The sequence below is a fragment of the Heterocephalus glaber genome, unplaced genomic scaffold (assembly GCF_053883595.1).
Source record: "Heterocephalus glaber isolate CG9 unplaced genomic scaffold, H.glaber_assembly_v1.0 deba00001429, whole genome shotgun sequence".
NCBI lineage: Eukaryota > Metazoa > Chordata > Mammalia > Rodentia > Bathyergidae > Heterocephalus > Heterocephalus glaber.
Window position 1 is genome coordinate 15,959,580 of NW_028258294.1, and position 21,837 is coordinate 15,981,416.

Consider the following 21,837-nt stretch of genomic DNA (forward strand, 5'->3'; position numbering starts at 1 on the left):
AAAACACATTAGTCTAGGGAATCATGTGAAGATGCTTTTGAAAAAGGAGATGATTAACATTGTCAAACACTGCTAGTAGGCCTAGTATAGTGAAAAGTTGTCCTTAGATTTAGCAATTGGTTTTTAATTTTTAATATTGAAAAGAAACGTGGAGTGGTACAAACAAGTTGACTTGGAATAGGTTCAAGAGAGAATCAGAAGAACTAAATGCATTAACCATTCATATCTCTTTTTAGAGAGTCATGAATGCAAAGGAAAATAGGAGGAATGGTAAGGTCAGTATAGCTTTTTTTTAATGTGAGAGAAACTTTTGAAGTTATAGGACCAATCTAACAGATACAAAAGAGATGCTGAGTAAATTTCTGGAAAGATGTCCTCAAGCAGTCAAGATGGGATGGAATAGGATTCAGTAGACAGAGAAGGGTTGGCCTTCAGCAGATGCACAGGGAGTGCATTCATATGACCCCACTCACACCCTAGAAAACAAGGTAGAGTGTGTGGGTGTAGCTGCAGCTGGTGGGAGCACATGAGGGACTATCACTTCTGGTTTTTCTCATTTTGTCAAAAATGAAGGTCCAAAAGGTGTGCATTTGAGGAGAAAGTATAAGACCTATGTTATTTAAGATGAACAGTAGGAAAGTAAATGTACTAAGGAGATGTGGTAGTACTTCCTGGAAGCTCACTTGAGCTTAAATGTCATAACCTGAGACAAAAAAGTATGATTTTATGTTCTCTCTCTAGCTTAGCAGCAGAGTATGTTGATAGTTGGGTTTAAACTAGTGGGATTTGCAGCCAATGAAACAACTGAGGATTAATTTAAACATAGGAAGAAAGTGCAAGCATGTTTTATCTTCAACAGTTTCACTTGTTATATAAATTTAGTCCCCCAAAGTGAAAGGTTAAACCAAGTCCTATAAATAATTGAAGCCTCTTTCTCCCATTTATTGTTGCTAGTATATGGATTTTTGTAGACCTGAGGGTCCCTAGAATTGGAATTGAGTGTAGAAACTAGAGATGTAAGACAAAGAGGCTGGGCAGCTAAGAGGGCATTGAGGAGAGTTGAAAATACTCCTGAGACTGGCACCAGCCTCAATGAATGATTGTTATACTAAAATCTGGAGACTGATGGAAGCCACAAGCTAAGCCCCAGACCCAAATGTCCAGTGGAAATGGCACTGTAGAGAGCCTCTTCACCCATTGGTTCTGATCTCACTTGCACATCTTTTCCTCTTGATGTGTAGAGAAAGCAGGTGTCTTTTAGGGCTGGGTGCCCCCTTTCTGTGGGGTGGCCACCTGCACACTTGGTCTCTGCACTGGGTTTTGACTCTTTTCTTATCTGATCTGGGATAGTCATTTCCCTTTCCTTCAGTGGCATCCTGTTTTTCCTTCTCTTTCCAGGTTCAACTATTTCTGCTATTTCTCCCAAATCTTGATGATCCCTAAGATTACATATTCAACATACTACTTATTTTATATGCTTCCTTGGCAAACTTACCTGTTCACACAGTTTTCATAACCATATATTTGATTATCATTTAATATGGCAATCTTATATTTCCCTTACATTTTCAGAATCTTGAAAATGCATGCCAAGGGTCCTCAATTGTCTAACATGGAATTCATGACCTTTTACTTCAAGTACAGGCATTCTCCTGCATTCATTCTTACCAATCTTTTAGTGTCATAGATCATCCCTAGTTTCTTACATGCTCCCAATCTAATCAGACAGTAATCTTAGTGATTTTATCACCACATACTATGTTATCACCTCCCTGTTCCTTATTGATCTTTTCCTGCATTATAGCTTTAGGTCCTGGAATAGTCTTCTTTTTGTCTTATTCTAGAATCACACTGGAGCCAGAATGATGTCCTTAAAACTTACATTTCTCCCAGTTTAAAATTGTACTGAATGAGCAGGTTATACAAAGAATCTCAACATTGGCCCATACTTATCCTTACACCTCCTTTGAATTCCCTCTATCATACACTGTATCCTTGATTTTTTTTTAATCCACTAAGCACACTGCACTGCCTTTCCTTTACAAGTGTTTACAACAACTCATCTTCCTTTGGCTACAACACCTCCCTTTTCCAGCCACTGGCTTTCCTGACTTAATTGTTAACGGATGCTCAGGACTCAGTTAAGATAGAATTTCCTCTAGAATGCATTTTCTGGCGGCTGTAAGCTGAATGAGACAACGTCTCAACCATGGCAGGGAGCCCATAGCTTCCTGAATCTCACTGAAGCCTGGAGAAATACTCCATTCACCTCTGTGTCCCTAGCACTTGGCACATACAAAGTTCACAGTTGTGTTTGCTGAATGCATGAATAAATGAATACATTGCCAGATTTCTAGTAACAGCTTTGAGTTCACATTAATTGATGGAAAGAAAACCTCTACTGCAACAGATGCAACTGATTACATAACAAATGAAGCCTTGGTGTGGAGCACAAGGCCAAATTACCATTTGGCTCATCTCTGTATGAGTGGTATAAGCCAATTTCTGTATCTTCTGGACAGTGTGAAAGTTGTCTGTGTGTATACATGTACGTACATACACAAGTACATGTGTACACACATATACTGATATACACATATACACATACGTATTTTACAAACACAGTGATGACCCTGGCTTTTTCAAACCTCATTATGGTCTTTTTATTTTTCTACTGATTGTCTTTATCTAGCTTTAAGAACTGTAAACCATATTCTCATATTTTAATATTTAACAGAAACCTGAGGTGGTTCTTTTTCAAAATAAATGAGCAGGGCAGGCATTTAAAACACTAAACAGCAGATTGCTCTGAGAAATGAATAGGTTTAGAAACTACAACTACAAAGTACCTTAAAGGAAAACTCATTCTCTTTTCATTACCTTACACCTCTTGGTGCCCAAACCTGCATTTAATTCCAGGCTTTAAAGGAGATTTTATGTGTACCCATAGTCTGTAGCTGTTTTTAGATAATTTTATCCACCTTCACCAGACTTGTGGTTGAACAGCAAAGACTAAGGAACATGAACCTCTAAACTCCTCATAGGTTTGGACTACACGTATCATGCCGATTGCCGATTTTAAGTATGAAAAACATCTAAAAATATATATTTTTGAATTTCAGAGAAATCATATTTACAGTTTCACAGTATAGAAAATGCTAAACTTAATGTGATGCTTAACACTTAACGTGTTATTTTCAAATCACAGAAATGCTTCTTGCATTCCAAAATATCTTTATGAGACAGTATAAAGATTCTAAGTAATTTTAATTATGAGAAAGCTTATTGACAAACTTTTTATCTTAAAATATTAGCAGCTATTGAGTTCAAATGTCAGATACTCTGAACAAAACTACTTAGTTCTCAGAAATATTTCCAAGATCAATAAATAGTCCAGTTAAATTGATATTAGGCATAAAAAATCCTCTTCATAATTGCTCATTTTTTTCAGCACTGAGGATTGAACCAGAGCATCTTCACTGAGCTACATCTCCAGCTGTTTATTTTGTATCTTTTATTTTGAGACAGAGTTTCATTAAGTTGCCCAAGCAAGACAGAGATTTATAATCCTCCTTCCTCAGCCTCAAGTGTGTCTACTATTAGCACCATTACCATTGTTCAGTATTGTAGCCAGACAGATTAGGCAAGAGACAGAAATAAAAGGGATACAAATAGAAAAGAAACAAGGCAAAATTATCCTTAAAGAGGACATAATTTTTTATACAGAAGACACAAAACTCTTCATCAAAAGACTCCTAGAAACTAATAAATTCAGCAAAGTAGCAGGATACAAAATCAAAAATCAATAGTGTTTCTGTACATCAATATTGAACCCTTCAAGAAAGAAATTAGGCAAACAATATCATTCATAACAGCTTCAAAAAATTAAATGCTTAGGAACTCAGCTAACCAAAGAAGTGAAAGACATGTATAATGAAGATGTTGATCATCAAAAAAATCAAAAAATAACAAGTTCTGGAGAGGCTGTGAGGAAAAAGGAACACTTCTACATTTTTTGTTGGGAAATAAACTAATAACCCACTATTGAAATTGAAATGGAGATTTCTCCAAAAAATAAAAATAAGTGTTTCATTTGACCCAGGCATTCCCCTTCCAGGTGTCTTCCCAAAAGAGTTAGACATCATATTACAGTGATTCAGTCATAACCACAATTTTAGTAGCACAACTCATAATCAATTTTGGAAATAGCCAATATGTCCATCAAGTGATGAATTGATATAGAAAATATGCTGTTTATACACAATGGACTACCATTGTGTATAATGTCTGCCATTAAGAATAATTTTGAATCAGTTTTGGAAAATGATGCACCTTGAGATCATAATACTAAGTGAAATAAGACACGTGAGCCTAAATGGAATATCTTATATCAGAAATCTAAAACATAAAGATTTAAAGAGCAAAATGAAAGATAATAGAAAACAGGAATATAGATCTTTTGCAAAGGAGAAGGAGACCTAGAGATGGAAGGAGGTGAGAAGGGATAGAGGAAGGAGAAATAAAAAGAATTAAGATGTGTTATATACATGTATCAATGCCCCACAATGAATGTAATAATTATCTACTGTAAACATATACAAATAAAAATGAAAGAATAATAAAAAATAGTTCTAATATACAGGGAATGCATATTGTGATAGTAAGGAAAATTCAAATGGTTGACTCCTAAATAGTCCTGTCCATGAAAGGGTGAGCATTTTGATAGCCTTGCTTCCTTAGTTCCTTTTCTTCTATTCCTTCCCTCTCTTCTTTCTCTTTCTAGTACTCTTTTCTTCCCTATTTCCTCCTTAATACGGATTTTCAATCTCCCTTTCTTACTGAAGGCTATTAAAGCCAGTTGAATATTTAAAAAGATTAAAAAATATATAAGTAATATTTAATATTTTTCTACTCTTGCTGGAGTTTGAATTTGATTGCAAGCTCAAGGATAATTTTGACAATATCTGCAGAATAAACCGTTTTTACTGGTGGTAAAGCAACCAGTCTACTCAGAATTCATTTATATCATTATTTTCTTTTATAGAATATTCCAAAGGTCTTCCTGGTCTCCCAACTTCATATGCTGCTTTGCTAAGAATCAAGAAAAGTTCATCCTCATCTCTCTTTGGATCAAAGACCAGACCATGGTACAGCAGTCCTTCTTTAGGGACATTGAGTGTTTCTTCACCAAGTTGGCGCGGGGCAGCTCAACATTACTATTCCCCCATCAACCTCTACCACTCCTCAGATGCCTTCAAACAAGATGGTAAGTATGAAAGAAAATTTACATAGATGGAGCTAAACAAGCCAGGAAGACTTGAACAAGACTCTTAACACAGGAGAGAGAGACTGAACTCAACTGTGCTGTAACAGAAGGCAAAATAAATTTTTAGAGGTAAAATGAGTTAGGCAATTTGGACTTTAGAGCAGGGCTTGGTCAGTGTCATAAGCCCATCTGTGTTTGTTAATTGGTACATATGAAAGTTAAGGTCCTATCCTCTCACAAAGCCAGGGTGGTTCTTCTATGTTTCTTAACTGCATTTCAAATGGGTAACTCACACACACCTCGAGACAGGTACTGGTGCTTTGTGAAAAATGGCAAGAGACTGGGAGATTATTGAAATCTCAAAGGGGCAGAGAATGAATTGAGAATTGCAAATTTTTTAAATGTTCTAAGAAAAAGGCAGGTCGGAAGACTATAGTCAGGAAAAAAATAAATGTTATTAAGTTGAGTAGAATATTAAGGCTGTCTTGGTCATAAGTTTGCTTTCTGTTCTTAATAGCTCTCACGATATTTTATGTGTTTAATTATTTAATTATATTCAATAGCAATGATGCTTTAGGATTAAGATAAGTACACTCAGAGAAAAGCTACATGTTTTTGAATAGCAGTTTGGCATTGAATATTAATAGATTTCAAAGAGTCATATTGTTCAATTCAATGATTTTATCTCTACATAAATATTCTTTGAAAGTAAGTAAAATACACGAAGATGTATGCTCATACTGATTATCATTATTTTTGAGCAGAAAATAAGATACTTGTTAAGTTCAGAAGTGCTCTTCAGCTATTGATATTATGGTTTGAAAAACATTTTCTAAATATTTTCTAACATTGTCATGATTGGACGTAATAAAATAAAATCAGGTTCATTAACAATCAGAGTAATACACTAACACCTAATAATTACCAGGCTCTGTGCCTGCCTCATGTATATAGCTAATCTCATTGGGGTTCTTCAACAAATAAGTGAGGTGGATATTTGTAATGTCCTGTACATGAGTGATAACTCAGGGCTAGATAAGCATCTTTTATCAGGTCACACTGATAATAGGGTAACTGGTTTTCATTTCAATATCTACTGACTTTAAGACCAATATACTTTGGGCTAGATCTCAGTTATGACTGATGAAGGACTAAATATTCAAACATACATTTTGTAAGATCTAAATATTTAGAAAGATTCTAATGTTAAAAATTCAAATACCAGTTCAGTTTTGGTGCTAGGCATAGGCAAATCATTCCTCCTGATTATACAAATTGTTTCCCCTGTGGATCATCATCTTTTAATGTTGGCAGTTAAATTTTATTGGTGCATGGTGATAGCACCCTACAAATACATTTTATTTTTCAAAATACATATTAGTATAAATTTTACATTCCCATTGTATTAAATTTAATGCCGTAAATAGGCTGGGTTATGTTGAGTTTTGTGTTCTTTAGATTTGTGTCATTTATGGGATGATGTGAAGGTACAATACATTGAGTTTTCACACTATGAGCTACTTATGGTTGATATAATTTCCTACCAACCAATCTTTTCCTCTTTTATTCTCTTCTTCCAAATGGAAGTTAAGGACCTCACAAAGATATATGAAATACAGTTAGAAAATATGAATTAAAACACATGAAAATTATGAAAACAAACATTTGGGCACAAGATAGAGCAAGGCATGAGACTGATCGATGCAAAGTGTCTATTTTTAATGCCTATTATTATACTAGTTCTCTATATAACTATCAGATGTTGATTCCATTTTTGGTGATTAGTAGCCAAGGAAGCAAACAGTATAGTCATTATATATTACATAATAATCAAACTTTTTTTTTTGCAGTACTTGGGATTGAACTCTGGACCTTTGCACTGAGCTATATATCCTCAGTACTTTTTAGGTTTTTTGACACAAAGTTTTGCAAAGGTGCCCAAATTTGCAATCCTTCTGCTTCAGTCTCCTAGTATTAAAATTTCAAACTAGAATAGTTACTCAATCGAAGCACAACTGTTTTTGAAACTAGCCAGATTTTTCTGAAGGGCCCTCATGAAGAGTTTATTATTTGATACACGCCAGTGATCTGAACATTATTTTTACTGTATAAATAATAAGTTTCAACCTTTTCAGTATTGGCAGTTTAAACCCAAATAACAAAAACAAAAGAAATAATTCTATAAATCTGTGATCTATGATCATAAATATATTCAAGAATCATTTAAGAATCTTGTTACAATATAGATCCCCATTCAAAAATAGAAGTAGGACCAGACTACCTTGTTTGTAAAAAGCTGTAGATGCTACTGCTGCTCTGTGGATTATACTTCAAGTAGCAAGGCCCTAGTCTTAGAATCAATTTAATATAGTTTAAGTCTTCTGCTGATCTATTTTAAGCATATTTTAGAATATCTGGAGGAATGGATAATTTGAATATTTTCTAAGTAATTTTCCATAACTATTGTTTTCTCCACTCATCATTTGATAGATCTTGGCTAGATGTGACTTTGAATTCTTTCTCTCTGACAAGAGTCTGACATATGGCTTTTGTCAGGTAATTCCCTTTAGCCTTGATAGAGAGTAAACCAGAAGCTGACATGCTCTTGTGAAAAATGAGAAAACTAACGGACCTTGAATACAAAGTCTTCCCACTCCTGCTCAGAGTTAAGCCAAGAAGTACCATAGATGGAACACCGACTTTTGTGAGAAATGTAAAATCCCAGTTGGCAGAGCAATTTAGGGAAGCAATGTCACTCCTGGATATTTACCCTGGTGAAACTCTCCCATACATATACAAAATAAAATAAAATGTACATTCACTGTAATTTAAGTTTAATATAAGTGAAAACTGAAAAATTGCAGCTATCGGTAAGGAAATTATATACATCAATTGTAGGTTTTTTTCCCCAATTGAAAACTTATATAGTTAAAAATAAACTGATTATATCTTTATGAAACTAAATGGATATGATTTAACTTAGAAAGATAATTATTAAATATTACATATAGTAAGTCATTTAGATAAAACAATATATGCATACATTTCTCAAGAACAATTTTCAACATGAACTTGTAGCACTTGCCTCTGAAGACCAAGTGAGGATAACAGTAGGAAAATACTAGGAATATAGAGAACCAAAACTTTTAGGGTATTTAATTCTAAAAAATCTAAAACAAATATGGTGACAGCTGCAGGAAGTACAGGTATCTGAAATGGCTCACAGTGATTCGCACCTCCTGGTTCTTACACTGTAATCTCTGCACTTGAGACTACAGCTATTATTTCTGGAGAACAAATTGTAGCAAACGTAATGGGGTATGATTTTGAACAGTGGGTTACAAAACACTGTGGCTCTGTCTTGTTTTCTCTTGTTTCCTCTTTGGTTTGCTCTTGCTTATAGAAGTCAGTTCATGCTGGGAGCTCTCCTCTTGAGAAGTCCACTGAGAATGGCCTCTGGCCCACAGATCTTGAGCACCCAATGCACTCAGTCCAACAGTAGAAACTGAATCCCGCCAATAATCAAGAGTGAGTTCACATATGGATCTGTGCCTATTTGACACTTGGAATGGAGCTACTATCCCACCTTTTGAAAGATACGGATTTAAGCACCTATTTAAACTATGTTTGGTTTCCTAACCAATGGAAACAGTGAGATATAAAGTATTTAGCTTTTGTTTATTTTCTTTTTTATTTATATATTAATTGGTACATTTTAGGTATACAATACATTTACACTTATCATTGGGTGTTTGTACCTGAACATGATGTATCTTAGTTCTTATTTTTCCCCCATTACCTATGCACCCTTCACCCCCTCCACCCTTCCCTATTTACATAGACTTTGTTTCCATTTTTTCTTTCTCATAATTTTTCCTTTCCTTTCTTCCCTTTCCCCTTCCCCTCCCACCACCCCTACCCCTTTGGACCTTTTCCGATTTCAAACTATCAATTATTCATTTTAATCATTTTCATCCTTAATTTACACTTTCAGTTTCTCACACTAGAGATACTATTCGGTATTTACACATGTGTGTCCTATTTATTTCACTTAAGAGTATGGCCTTAATATGCATCCATTCAGCTATAAATGATTCTAGTTTCTCTTTCTTTATGCCTGAGTAGTACTCCATTTTATAAAAAAAAAAACAACCACATCTTCTTTAACTTCTCTAAGACTTTTACCATAATTCTATATTTTATACAGATATTTCCCATACTCTTAGAGCTCTAAAATTTCTATCTTGCATTGTATCTATTTCAATTTTGTTACCTTTTGATCATTACCATAGTTTGGTATAATATTTTTTTAATTCTTTTATTGGTACATTTTAGGTATACAACACAATTACATTTCTCATTGGGAATTGTACCTTTACATAATGCATCTTGGTTCTTATTTTTTCCCCATTCCTAGCCCTCCCTTCACCCCCTCCACCGTTCCCTATTTACAAAGACTTTATTTCCAATTTTTCCATTTCTCATCATTTTTCCTTTCCCTTCTTTCCTTTCCCCTGCCTCTCCCACTATCCCTACCCCTTTGGACCTTCCTTCCTATTTTGCATTATCAATTATTCATTCTAATCATTGGTACATTTTAGGTATACAATACAATGACATTCATCATTGGAATTTGCACCTTTACATAATCTCTCTTGGTTCTTATTTTTCACCCTTGCCCAGCCCTCCCTTCAACCCCTCCATTCCTCCCTATTTACAAAGATTTTGTTCCTATTTTTCCATTTTCTCATATTAATCCCATTCCCTTTTATCCTTTCCCCTAGCCCTCACATTTGCTTCTCCTTTGCCCCTTTTCTTCCTATTTCACATTACCTATTATACATTTTAGTCCTTATTTACACTTTCAGTTTGTCACATCAGAGAAACTATTCAGTATTTATACATGTATGTCCTATTTATTTCACTTAAGAGTATTGCCACAATGTGCATCCACTTAGCTATAAATGTCTCTAATTTCTCATTCTTTATGGCCGAGTAGTACTCCATTTTATTAAAAAACCACATTTTCTTTATCCAGTCTCCAGTTGATGGGCATTTGTGCTGTTTCCAAGTTTTAGCTATCACAAACTGTGCTGCTATGAACATGGGTGCACATATATCACTGTGGTATGATTCTTTTAATTCTTTGGGGAAGATCCCCAGCAGTGGAATAGCGGGGTCAAATGGGACTTCCAGTCCTAGTTCTTTGAAGTATCTCCATACTGATTTCCACAGTGCTTGCACCAGTCTACACTTCCACCAGCAGTGGAGCAGGGTTCCTCTTTCCACACAGCCCCGCCAGGATTTGTTATTGGTTAATTTCCTGAGAGCAGCCGTTCTTTCTGGAGTGAGGTGAAATCTCAGCATTGTTTCATTTGCATCTCTTGAGTGACCAGTGATGTTGAAAAGTTTTTATGTATTTATTTGGTATTTCTACTTCTTTGTCTGAGAAATGTCTGTTCATTTCAGATGCCCATTTTTTGATTGGGGCTTTAAATTTGGGAGGTCTGATCTTTTTAAGTTCTTTATGGATTCGAGATAGTAGACCTTTGTCTGAGGAAGAGCAGGTGAAGATTTTTTCCCACATTGTGCGTTGTCTCTTCACACTGCTGGTGATTTCTCTTGGTGTGCAGAAGCTTTTTAATAAGAAGAGATCCCATTTGTTGATTATTTGTGTTAGTTCACAGGCAACTGAGGTTTTGTTCATAAAATCCTTTCCTACACTGATGTCTTCAAGAGTTCTACCTAACCTCTGTTCCAACTGGTTCAGAGTTTCTATTTTAATATTTAGATCTTTAATCCATTTTGATTTTAGTACATGATGAGAGATAAAGGTCTAGTTTTAATCTTTGGCAAGTTGAAGCCCAATGTTTCCAGCACCATTTATTAAAGAGGCTATCATTTCTCCAGTGAGGGTGTTTGGCTCCTTTATCGAAGATGAGATGGCTGAGTGTGTCTGGAGTTGTTTCTGCATCTTCTAATCTGTTCCACTGGTCCTAGGGTCTGTTTCTTTGCCAGTAGCATGCAGTTTTTATCATAGTAGCTTTGTAGTATAGTTTCAAGTTGGGGCTTGTAAAAACCCCCTGCCATGTCTATGTTGCCGAGAATTGCTTTTGCTATTCTGGGTCTCTTCTTGTTCCAAATGAATTTTTGGATTGTTTTCTCAAGGTCCATAAAGTATGCTGCAGGGATCTCAATTGGAATTGCATTGAATCTATATAGCAGTTTTGGAACTATGGCCATTTTCACTATATTATTCCTTCTTACCCAGGAGCAGGGGATGTCTGTCCATTTTCTGATATCATCTTCAATCTCTCTTTACAGAGTGTCATAGTTTTCAGAGAAGAGGTCTTTGATATCTTTCGTTAGGTTGATTGCTAGGTATTTCAGTTTTTTGGGTGCTATTGTGAAAGGAATTATTTGTCCTATTTCTCTCTCAGTGAGTCCATCATTCATGTAGAGGAAAGCTATTGGGTTTTTTTCTGTGTTTACCTTATAACCAGCTACTTGACTGAATTTGGTTATTAAGTCTAGAAGACTTTTGGTGGAGTTCTTGGGGTCTTCTATATAGAGTATCATGTCATCTGCAAATAATGACAATTTGACTTCTTCATTTCCTATCTTTATTCCTTTTATTTCTTTCTCTTGTCTAATTGCCGTGGCTAATGTTTCCAGAACTATATTGAACAAGAGTGGTGATAGTGGACATCTTTGTCTTGTTCTTGATTTTAGTGTGAAGGATTTCAGCTTTTGACCATTTAATATGATATTGGTTGTCGGTTTTGCATAGATGGCTTTTATCAATTTGAGGTAGAGGGCATCTATTCCAATTTTATGTAGGGTTTTTATCATAAATGCATGTTGGATTTCGTCAAATGCTTCTTCTGCATCTATGGAGATAATCATATGGTTTTTGTCCTTGGCTCTATTGATATAGTGTATTACATTGATTGGTTAGCGTATATTGAACCATCCCTGCATCCCTGGGATGAATCCCACTTGACCAGGGTGTATGATCTTCTTGATGTTCTTATGCATTCTGTCTGCCAGTATCTTATTAAAAATTTTTGCATCTATGTTCATTAGTGAAATTGGCCTATAGTTCTCCTTTTCGGTTGGGTCTTTCTCTGCTTTGGGGATCAAGGTGATGCTTGCTTCCAGGAATGAATTTGGGAGTATTGCTTCCCTTTCAATTTCATTGAAGAGTTTAAACAGTAGTGGCAGTAGTTCCTCTCTAAATGTCTTGTAGAATTCAGCAGTGAAGCCATCAGGGCCCGGGCTTTTCTTAGTTGTTAAGTTTTTAATTACATTTTCAATTTAATTGGTTGATATTGGGTTGTTCAGAATTTTTAGGTCTTCTTCATTCAACTTTGTTAATTCATTTGTATCTAGGAATCTGTCCATTTCTTCTGTGTTGTCCATCTTATTGGCGTATAGGTTCTGGAAGTAGGCATTGATGATCCTCTGGATTTCTGCTGAGTCTGTTGCAATTTCACCTTTTTTCATTCCTCATTGCATGGATTTGGGCCTTTTCTTTCCTTTTTCTGACAAGGTTGGCTAAGGGTTTGTCAATTTTGTTGATTCTTTTGAAGAACCAACTCTGGGCTTCACTGATTTTTTTTGTATCATTCTCTTAGTCTCCATTGCATTGATTTCTCCTCTGATCTTTATAATTTCCTCCCTTGTATGAGCTCTGGGGTTGTCCTGCTCTTCTTTTTCTAGAAGCTTGAGGTTCAGCATCGGGTTGTTTTATTGGGCTTGTTCTGTTTTCCTAATATGCATATTCACTGCTATGAATTTCCCTCATAAGACTGCTTTCTTTGTGTCCCATAGATTCCAATATGTTGTATTGTCATTGTCATTTAATTGAAGGAACTGTCTGATTTCTTCTTTAATTTCCTCTGTGACCCATTGGTTATTCAGACGTGTGTTGTTCAATTTCCACGTGTTTATGAAATTTTTCGAGTTTCTTTTGCTATGGATCTCCAATTTCATTGCACTATGGTCTGATAATATACAGGGGATAACTTCAATTCCTTTGCACTTACTTAAACATGTTCTATGTGTGAGTATGTGGTCTATTTTGGAGAATGACCCATGTGCAGCTGAGAAGAATGTGTATTCTGATTTTGTGGGGTGGAAGACTCTGTAAACATCTGTTAAGTTCATTTGTTCAAGAGTTTGATTGAGTTCGAGTATTTCATTCTTATTTTTTGTCTAGTTGATCTATCTATTGGTGACAGTGGGGTGTTGAAGTTCCCCACTACAATTGTATTAGTGCATGTATGACTTTTCATGTCTGTTAGTATTTGTTTTATATAGTTGAGTGCACTAGTGTTTGATACATAAACATTAATGATTGTCATTTCTTCCTCTTGGATTGTTCCCTTTACAAGGAGGTAGTGTCCTTCTTCATCTCTCTTAATCAGTGTTGGTTTGAAATCTACTTGATCTGCCAAGAGGATAGCTACTCCTGCTTTTTTTCGGGTTCCCGTTGTATGGAGTATTGTTTTCCACCCTTTAACTTTCAGCCTATGAGTTTCCTTTTGAATTAAGTGTGTTTCTTGTATGCAGCATCTTGTTGGCTTTTGCTTCTTGACCCATTCTGCCAGTCTATTTCTCTTGATTGGTGAATTGAGACCATTAACATTGATAGTTGTAACAGAAACGTATTGACTTGTCATTGCCATGACTTTTTCTTTTTGTTGGGTTGTCCCCCTTTCCATTTAATTTCTTGTCATGCCAGATGGGTTCATTCTGCTTTGCTTCCTGGGGTTGTGATCCTCAATGTCTTTTCCTAGGATATTGTGTAAAATTCTTTGGAGTGCTGGTTTGGTATTCACGAAGTTCTTAAGGTGCTCTTTGTCATGGAAGTATCTTATTTCTCCATCCATTTTGAAAGATAGTTTTGCAGGGTCCATCTATCTGGGTTGGAGGCTGTTTTCTTTTAGGGCTTGGAATATGTCACTCCAAGCTCTTCTTGCCTTGATGGTTTGTGTTGAGAAGTCTGCTGTGATTCTGATGAGCTTTTCTTTGTATGTGATTTGTTTCTTTTCTTTGACTGCTTGTAGAACTTTGTTCTTCTGTTGAGTTTCTGGAATCTTAACAATTATATGCCTATGTGTAGATGTTTTTTGTTCAAGGCTATTTGGAGTCCTATATGCCTCACTTAGCTGTATGTCAATTTCTTTTCCCCTGCTTGGGAACTTTTCTGCCATTATTTCTGTGAAGAGATTTTTTATGACATCTGCACTTTCTCCTGTTTCTTCATTGACTCTAATCAGTCTTATGTTATTCTTCTTTGCATCATCTAGCAGTTGCTGGTTTGATTTCTCACGTTCCCTTATAATTTTGAAGGAGTTTTTCTTTTCCTGGTCATTAATTGCAATCTTATCTTCTTCATCTGAAATTCTGTCCTCACATTGGCTCATTCTGCTGTGTAGACTTTGAATGGAGTTTTTCACCTCCTGGAAATCTATTTGCACCTGTTTTATGGATTCCATTTGTTTCCTATGTTGGGATTCCATCATGTTCCTCAACTCCTCTCTAGATTTATTAATCATGTCTTGCTCTAGGAGCACAATTTCTTCTATTATCTGAGAAATGACTTCTGATTTCATTTTTTCCAGATCCCCTTTTGTTGCCAGTTCAGTGGGTCCAGGTGGTTGAGTATCAGAGTGTTCCATCTCATTTCCCTTTTTTGTTGCTGTAGGTGATCTGGAATTCTGGTTTCGAGACTTATTTATGTGTTTTCTCATTTCGACTGGGCGGGGGGGGGGGGCTGTTGATGCCTGAACGGATTACCTCCTCTGAGCTGGGAGAGGTGGGACAGGGGCTGGGAGCAGCGGTAGGGATGGTGGCCCAAAAGCCCTTTCCTCTGGGCTGGGAGCAGCGGGAGGGATGGTGGCTGGGAAGCCCCTTCCTCTGGACCAGGAGCAGTGGGATGGCGGCTCATCAGCCCCTACCTCTGGACTGGGAGTGGCCAGACTCAATACTGTGGTCTGGTGGTCCAATGTCCTCTGCGTCTTTGTAGTCTTTGTAGTGTGGAACCAGGTGTCTGCCTGCCTGCAGTGGGCTGATTTGGCATGTTCCGCGCGACTCATGACCTCAGTAGGGCTGTTTGGTATAATTTTTCAGGCAATTAGTTCCAACATTAGCTCAAGATTTGTTTATTTCAGTCTTTGTTGTGCACTCTTCTATGTTCTCCTTAATCCTGTGTACAAGATTTACATTTTGTTCTATTTATTACATTAGCAGATGCTAGAGAAAAAGCCGAATGGTCTAAGTAAAAGAGATAAAATTCTAATATCCCTACTATTTTACTTGTTAATAGTTTATATTAAATGTATTATAATTTATTCATTCCATTAAAAATTGTGAGATATTTAACACAAATGAAATGTCATGAAAGTTTTATGTTTATTCATTTATTAAATTTTCATATTTAGCCATATTTGCTTCAGTATATTTTTACATAAAATTTAAAGTGAAGGCCCTTGAGTGTCTTGTTTTTCATATGATGCCTCCTTATTTAAATAATATTATAACTGGGTTTTCAAAATTTAAATTGATGTTTTCTATAATACTTTAGTTTTCTGCTATTCTTTCTTTTAACAAGAAGTCTACAATCAAATTTGCCATTCCTTTTTAAATGAACTGCAAATTATATTTCTAATTATTCACATTTACTATATAATTTCTTAATGTGGACCTTTTGTGTTCTCAGGCAATAATTTTAGAGAAGATTCCCTCTTAATTTTCAAAGGTGCAAAATCTGCTGTCTTTCCTTCAAATCTGCTTCTCTACTAATATTCACCAATACGTATATATTCATACATATTTTATATATTCATTTGTGTGTAAAATATCTGCCTCTATACAATTTCTTTTTCATGTCTTTTAAATGTCTTTAAATTTCTAGGTTGCATTACAATTGGCAAAAATTTACCAGGCTATATTTTATTTCAAGATTTTTTATCACTTTTGTTTTCAATTCCACTTTTTAATTTTTACCTTTGTTGTGTTTTATAATTTTAATAATTTTAAGTATTCCTTTATTTATGTTTTGAGAATAAAAACATTTATTTTGAATTCTTAAACTAGACTGGATTTTAAAATATATTTTATCTGGAATAAGTTATTGTTCCTATTATTGACTTTGATTTGTGGAGCATTAGAATTCCTTATCTATGCTATAATTTGGGTTATTTTGCAGGTATATATGGGATGAAAGCATTTATAGTTACTGTCCACTCTCCTCTGGGCTTATCTCTTAGGTTTAACTTATTCCTGGGCACTGCCGCCTGCTCCCTCTTACTTTAAGTGCAAGGTTTAATGACATTTTGAGGTACCTGTCTCATACAACTGTTGGGGATATTGAGATTCAGTCACTAAGGCCAGGAACACTTGATTTAGTTCACAGTCAGGAAACTGTTTCTGCCTGCTTTCATCTCCACAACTCTGTACCTGTGGACTCTTTCATGTGTCTAGTTTTTTTGAAAGTGACACCGATGTACTAAATAAGTGCACAATCCATTATTATGAGAGAGTATGTACAGGATTCTGTAGTAGCATAGAAGAAGGACATAATGTCTATTGTTTGGCATGAGGAAGTGTGATGCTAAGTGGGGAAGTAATCCTGGATCACAATACTCTGGATGTAGAAGTCTATCCCAATTTGAATGAAAAATATCCCCAAAGGCATAATATAATGGCAAGAGGGAGTATGGGGCATTATATTTTGAGAAACGTATATATCGTGCTTGTAGCAAGTGTGAGTGATTGTAATGAAATAATAAACTCCTATTTTTTGTTATGGAGTCTAAAACTTTTTATTAACAGTAAGCTGCCATTAAGCAATAGAATTCTACTAGTCATTGTAGAATTTCTGTGCATCCAGATTTAAAATAATAAGATAATGAAATCACTCTGATGGTAAGAGGAAAGTAAAAAGTGTCAAGAATATGCTTTCATGCTTAGAAAAAGAAAACACAGTTGTTTGAAAGAAAGCAGGGTTTTAAAAAAAGATAATAATCTGTCTCCTTTGTATAGTATTGGAATTTTTCCAGATAGGCTCCTTCAGTCAAAGTTTCAGTGTCTGCATCGTTTCCTTCTAAGTTTGTTAGAATATTTCTTATCATTGTATTGAACTTGATAGGCTGATATTTCACCTAAATTATATTACCAATACGTATAGGTAACATTACATGAATAAACTAGACAGGATTGTAAATTAAAACTAGCCAGCAGGCGAGGTGGGTTGGGGCCTGGCATTAGACATAATCTTTCTAAAAAATGACCACAGAAATAGTTGTTTGTAAGAAGATTTATGTCTGAAGAGAAATATATGTTTATAACTTTTTGATTTATAAGCATAGTTTAAACATCTATAGTTTATGCTGCTCAGTATGATTGCCTCTCTTCACAAATAGCCTTTTGCATTGCTCCATAGCCACAGCCATACGCAACAGCTGATGATCCCATAGTACAGTGATGCCAAACCCATGGAACATAAGCCACAGCAGTCTGTTTGTTATCACTGAAAGCTCTAAAAGGTTTGCCATTGCTGCCATAGCATATCCTGTTTTCTGATGTAAAGCTAAAAGAAAGCTATCTGTAGTATACCAGGAGTTAGTCTCCTTGTATTTCTACCATATTTTACTTGACTGAAGACCTGCTATCTTCTACCCAGAAACAGGAGCTCTCACTTGCTATGTACTTTCCCTGTAGTGAGTGAAACTAATACTCTCAAGACCCAAAAGTAGTTTAAATACAAAAGCTAATAATCCCACAAGTATGCCAAAAGGGGATGAAAAAGTTGTTATTCATGTTACTAGGTTTTCTGAGGAGAATTTTCAGGTCTGACAGTGACTAGAAAGAAGAAAAGAAAGGATATGTTTAGTTTGTATTGTTGTTGGGAATTAAGGGTAGGCTGAAGGTTTCTGTGTACCCTGAGGTTTGTGTGGTATACATTTCCCCTCCAGAGCCCTTAAATTATCCACTTTCCCAGAGGCAAGGGAAAGGGAACAGGCAACTGGGTAGGTTAGAAATTTGTCAGCAAAGAGCAAAAGTAGAGCCACACTGTTAATTAGGCGAGTCTGTTGTGAGAGGTGATCACATGGAAATACAAAATAAGAACCAAAGTGCCCATATAAATAAAAAACAGATATTCTTAACCACGTAACATGGAATATAGCACACAGGAACTTTGCATTGGGAAAATAAGGGAATCTACGGTGAGTAGATGTAATAAATATTTAAGAACATATCAATATAAACTATGAGTAAGAAACACTGGTCTACAATGAAGAAACAAAATGAGAAATTTGAGGAGGTAAACTTGGAAGTGAGTGTGTTAATTTCATCATACTCTATCATAGTTAAATAATCCTGTTCTGAAGTAAGGCCCCCTCTTAAGCTATAAATTTGACATTTCACAGACAAGAATTAGCCTAGTGAGGTTAGCCAACTATAAATAAATATCTAGTAGTCTATTAATAAAAGGTCTAATAAAGTTTTTAAAAAACCACCAAAACATTGTTCCTAAGAGAAATGAACATTGTGTATGATGGCATCTGCCTGTCACACAAATGTCTCAAAGTTTTTTATTTGGTTAAAGATTCTAATTCATTGCTTGTCAAGGTATTTGCCATACCTTACTATCATATAGGTTTTGAAGACTGTCTCCCCGCACTATAAATTCCATCAAGCAAAAAGTACAAAAGATATGGACATGACTTGAAACAATACATCATCATAATCCATAGTTATAATTCACTACCATGGGAGAATGAACCAAAAATCCACCTGAGTATATCTATATTGATAATGCCTTGTTCTTACAGAGTTTTAAAAGCTAACCTCTACAGAAATTGAACCATCACTTACTGTCCTTTGCTGAGGGCTGAAAGGTTTAAATAACATGTTCTTCTACACCTGACAATAAATTTTACACCTAAAATAGGAGAGGAGAGGAAAGAAAATAAATACTGCTTAACTTGACCAGATAAATACTTTATTATTATTTTAGTTTTCTATTTGCTTTTATTTGGATTGGCTTCTTGTCTCAGAGAAACAAATAGAATGATGGAGTCAGGGAATAGGGCTACAATGTTTGGAAACTGACAGTCATCAACGCAAGACACCTTTCAAAGTATGGGCAGTCATAATAGAGTACATGTTACTTGGAATCCTCTTAGCATTCAGCCCATCATTAAGAAAATCTTCTTCTGTTTTTTCCATACCTGATAAAATTTTACTTATCATGTCTTATTTTCATAATTTTCAAACCATAAAACTTACATCCAGAAAAACCTAGGTAAAAATCAACTACTTAAATCAGGTGTGCTATTACTTACCACTTTGGGAGGCTGAGGCCGAAGGATTACAAGTTTGAGCCCAGCTTGAGCAACTTAGTGACTTAGCAAAAACCTGTATCACATAAACAGACAGACAAACAAGTGAATAAGCAGCTCAGTGTGAAGGCTCTGAGTTCAAACCACAGTACTGCGGGGGGAGGGATTAACTACTATGTGGCGAATTTGTAGTTTTTAGGGGAAGTCTCCCCTAAAGTCTCCCCTAAAAACTCAGAATTATTTTATGTGTTTTTCTCAATTCTTATAATGCATTATTCTATGACAACAAATACAAAATTTTGATAATTTCCTCCACATATCTATTTATTAAATCATTTATTTTCCCTTTCTGTGTGTGTTTAGAATATTGTAAACATTTCTTTCTTTGTATAGACAGAACATGTGTTTAAAGAGGAGATCCAGAGATGGAGGGGGAAGGGAGAAAAGGAAGAAGGCATGAAAGAGAATTAAGATGTGTTTTATACCTGTACCAATTCCCCACAATGTATGTAATCACTATGTACTGCAAAAATATACTAATAAAAGTAAAAATTTTTTAAAGAGAAAATCAATTTACTCTAATCCATTCTTTTAATTATGCAATTTACATATTTTTAAGTAGTTTTTAAAGCTCAAGTTTCCTCAAACATTCATTCTTTTACCACTTTCTTGATATTTCATTGCAGTTATCCAATGAGGATGTTAGTGTCTAACCATTTAGTATAGATACCAGAAATATACATTTCCTGAATTCTTTCCTGTTTAGTTATCTAAATAAGTTATTTCCAATAAGGGTGATCTTGACCAGGGCTCATTTAATAATGCCTGTGGATATATTCCCTTATTATTCACTGGAGAAGGATGACTTTGGAATCCAGTGAGTAGAGGCCAGGAATGCTAGTAAATATCATATAGTATAGAAGAAATATCATACAGCACAGAATATCATATAGTATAGAAAGCAGCAGCCCATAACAGAGATCTGTCCCAAAATGTCCATTGTGCTGAGACTCAGAAATCTTGTTGTACAGCTGTCACATAATTATGATAATAAAGAAAAAAGTTTTACTTTTTCCCAAATTCACCACTTGTGATGCTCATGATGCTGTACCATTTCACAGAACTGCATGCTAACATGTCTTATTCCCCCATTGCACATTTATTCATTATCTCTCCAGCAAAGTTATTATTAAACTCATGTCTAGGCTGACATTTGAGAACTGTTTTTATTCCTACTACTTTTACGAATTTTTCATTAGTTTCAAATTGTCTTTTTCAAAGGACTTCTCTGAGTAAGAACTAAATAGAATCTCAAATATGAAATTTAGTAAACAGTGAATGTAAATGCTTTTCCTGTGTGGCCTCTTTCCTTATGTGTTTGTGCTTCTGAACTCCTTATATAGTATATTTACCTTTTGGAAAACCAATGGTTAAATTTTGACATTTAATTTGTTAAACTTTTTTAACAACAGGTTATATTTATCCCATGAAAATACATTTATTTATATTACAACATTATTCTTCTACTCTACTATCATTAGGACTAAGTAAGTAATATTTGAGTGATGAGTGAAGAAAAAATATCTTATAAAACCCATGACAGGGGATTTAGCTCCCCAGTACAAAAAGTATAAAAAATAAATAAATAAAACCCATGAGGACTAAGTTTTTCATATGTGTAGTTCTTATTGGCACCATATTAGTTTGTCACTTTTTATATTATTTTTGACATTCCAATGGATTTACAAAGTTTAGGTTTCTTATTGTTTAATATATTTCTTAGGTTTGTTTTATAAAATGAAAATGAGGACACATTGAAAATATTCATAAATGTCTTTCTGTCACATGTATCTTTAAGAGCATTTTGTTTACCCAATAACAAATGTTTTTAGGTGTCTATGATTTACTGAAAACAATGTATTTGTCAGCTATTCCTTCTTTTTATTTAAAAAACAAGAAATTTTAATGTAATTATATGGGTGCAAAACATCTTTTGCTATTTTAAAGTGCATCCTTTGGGTCTTTACAGAAAGTGTGGACTATGGGCCAGTGTTTGTTCAGGAACCAGAGAGTATCATTTTCCCAACTGATTCTGATGAAAACAAGGTAGCACTGAATTGTGAAGTTCGTGCCAACCCAGTTCCCAGTTACAGGTGAGAATTCACTATTCATCACTTTTCTTAAACCTTAAAAACTTCCCAGGGAGTATCATAATGT

At 35.1% G+C, this 21,837-nt stretch overlaps 1 protein-coding gene across 22 annotated transcripts in view; it reads left to right on the plus strand.

Annotated features, from left to right (window-relative positions):
* The window catches only part of Cntn5 (contactin 5), a 1,206,007-nt gene that overhangs the window by 723,966 nt on the left and 460,204 nt on the right, over positions 1-21,837 (plus strand). For all 22 annotated transcript variants that reach the window (XM_087212119.1, XM_087212127.1, XM_087212125.1 and 19 more), the window contains 2 exons: positions 5,045-5,266; positions 21,650-21,773. In XM_087212119.1, coding sequence (XP_087068245.1) covers positions 5,045-5,266; positions 21,650-21,773 — 346 coding nt within the window. The remainder of the gene's footprint in view (positions 1-5,044; positions 5,267-21,649; positions 21,774-21,837) is intronic.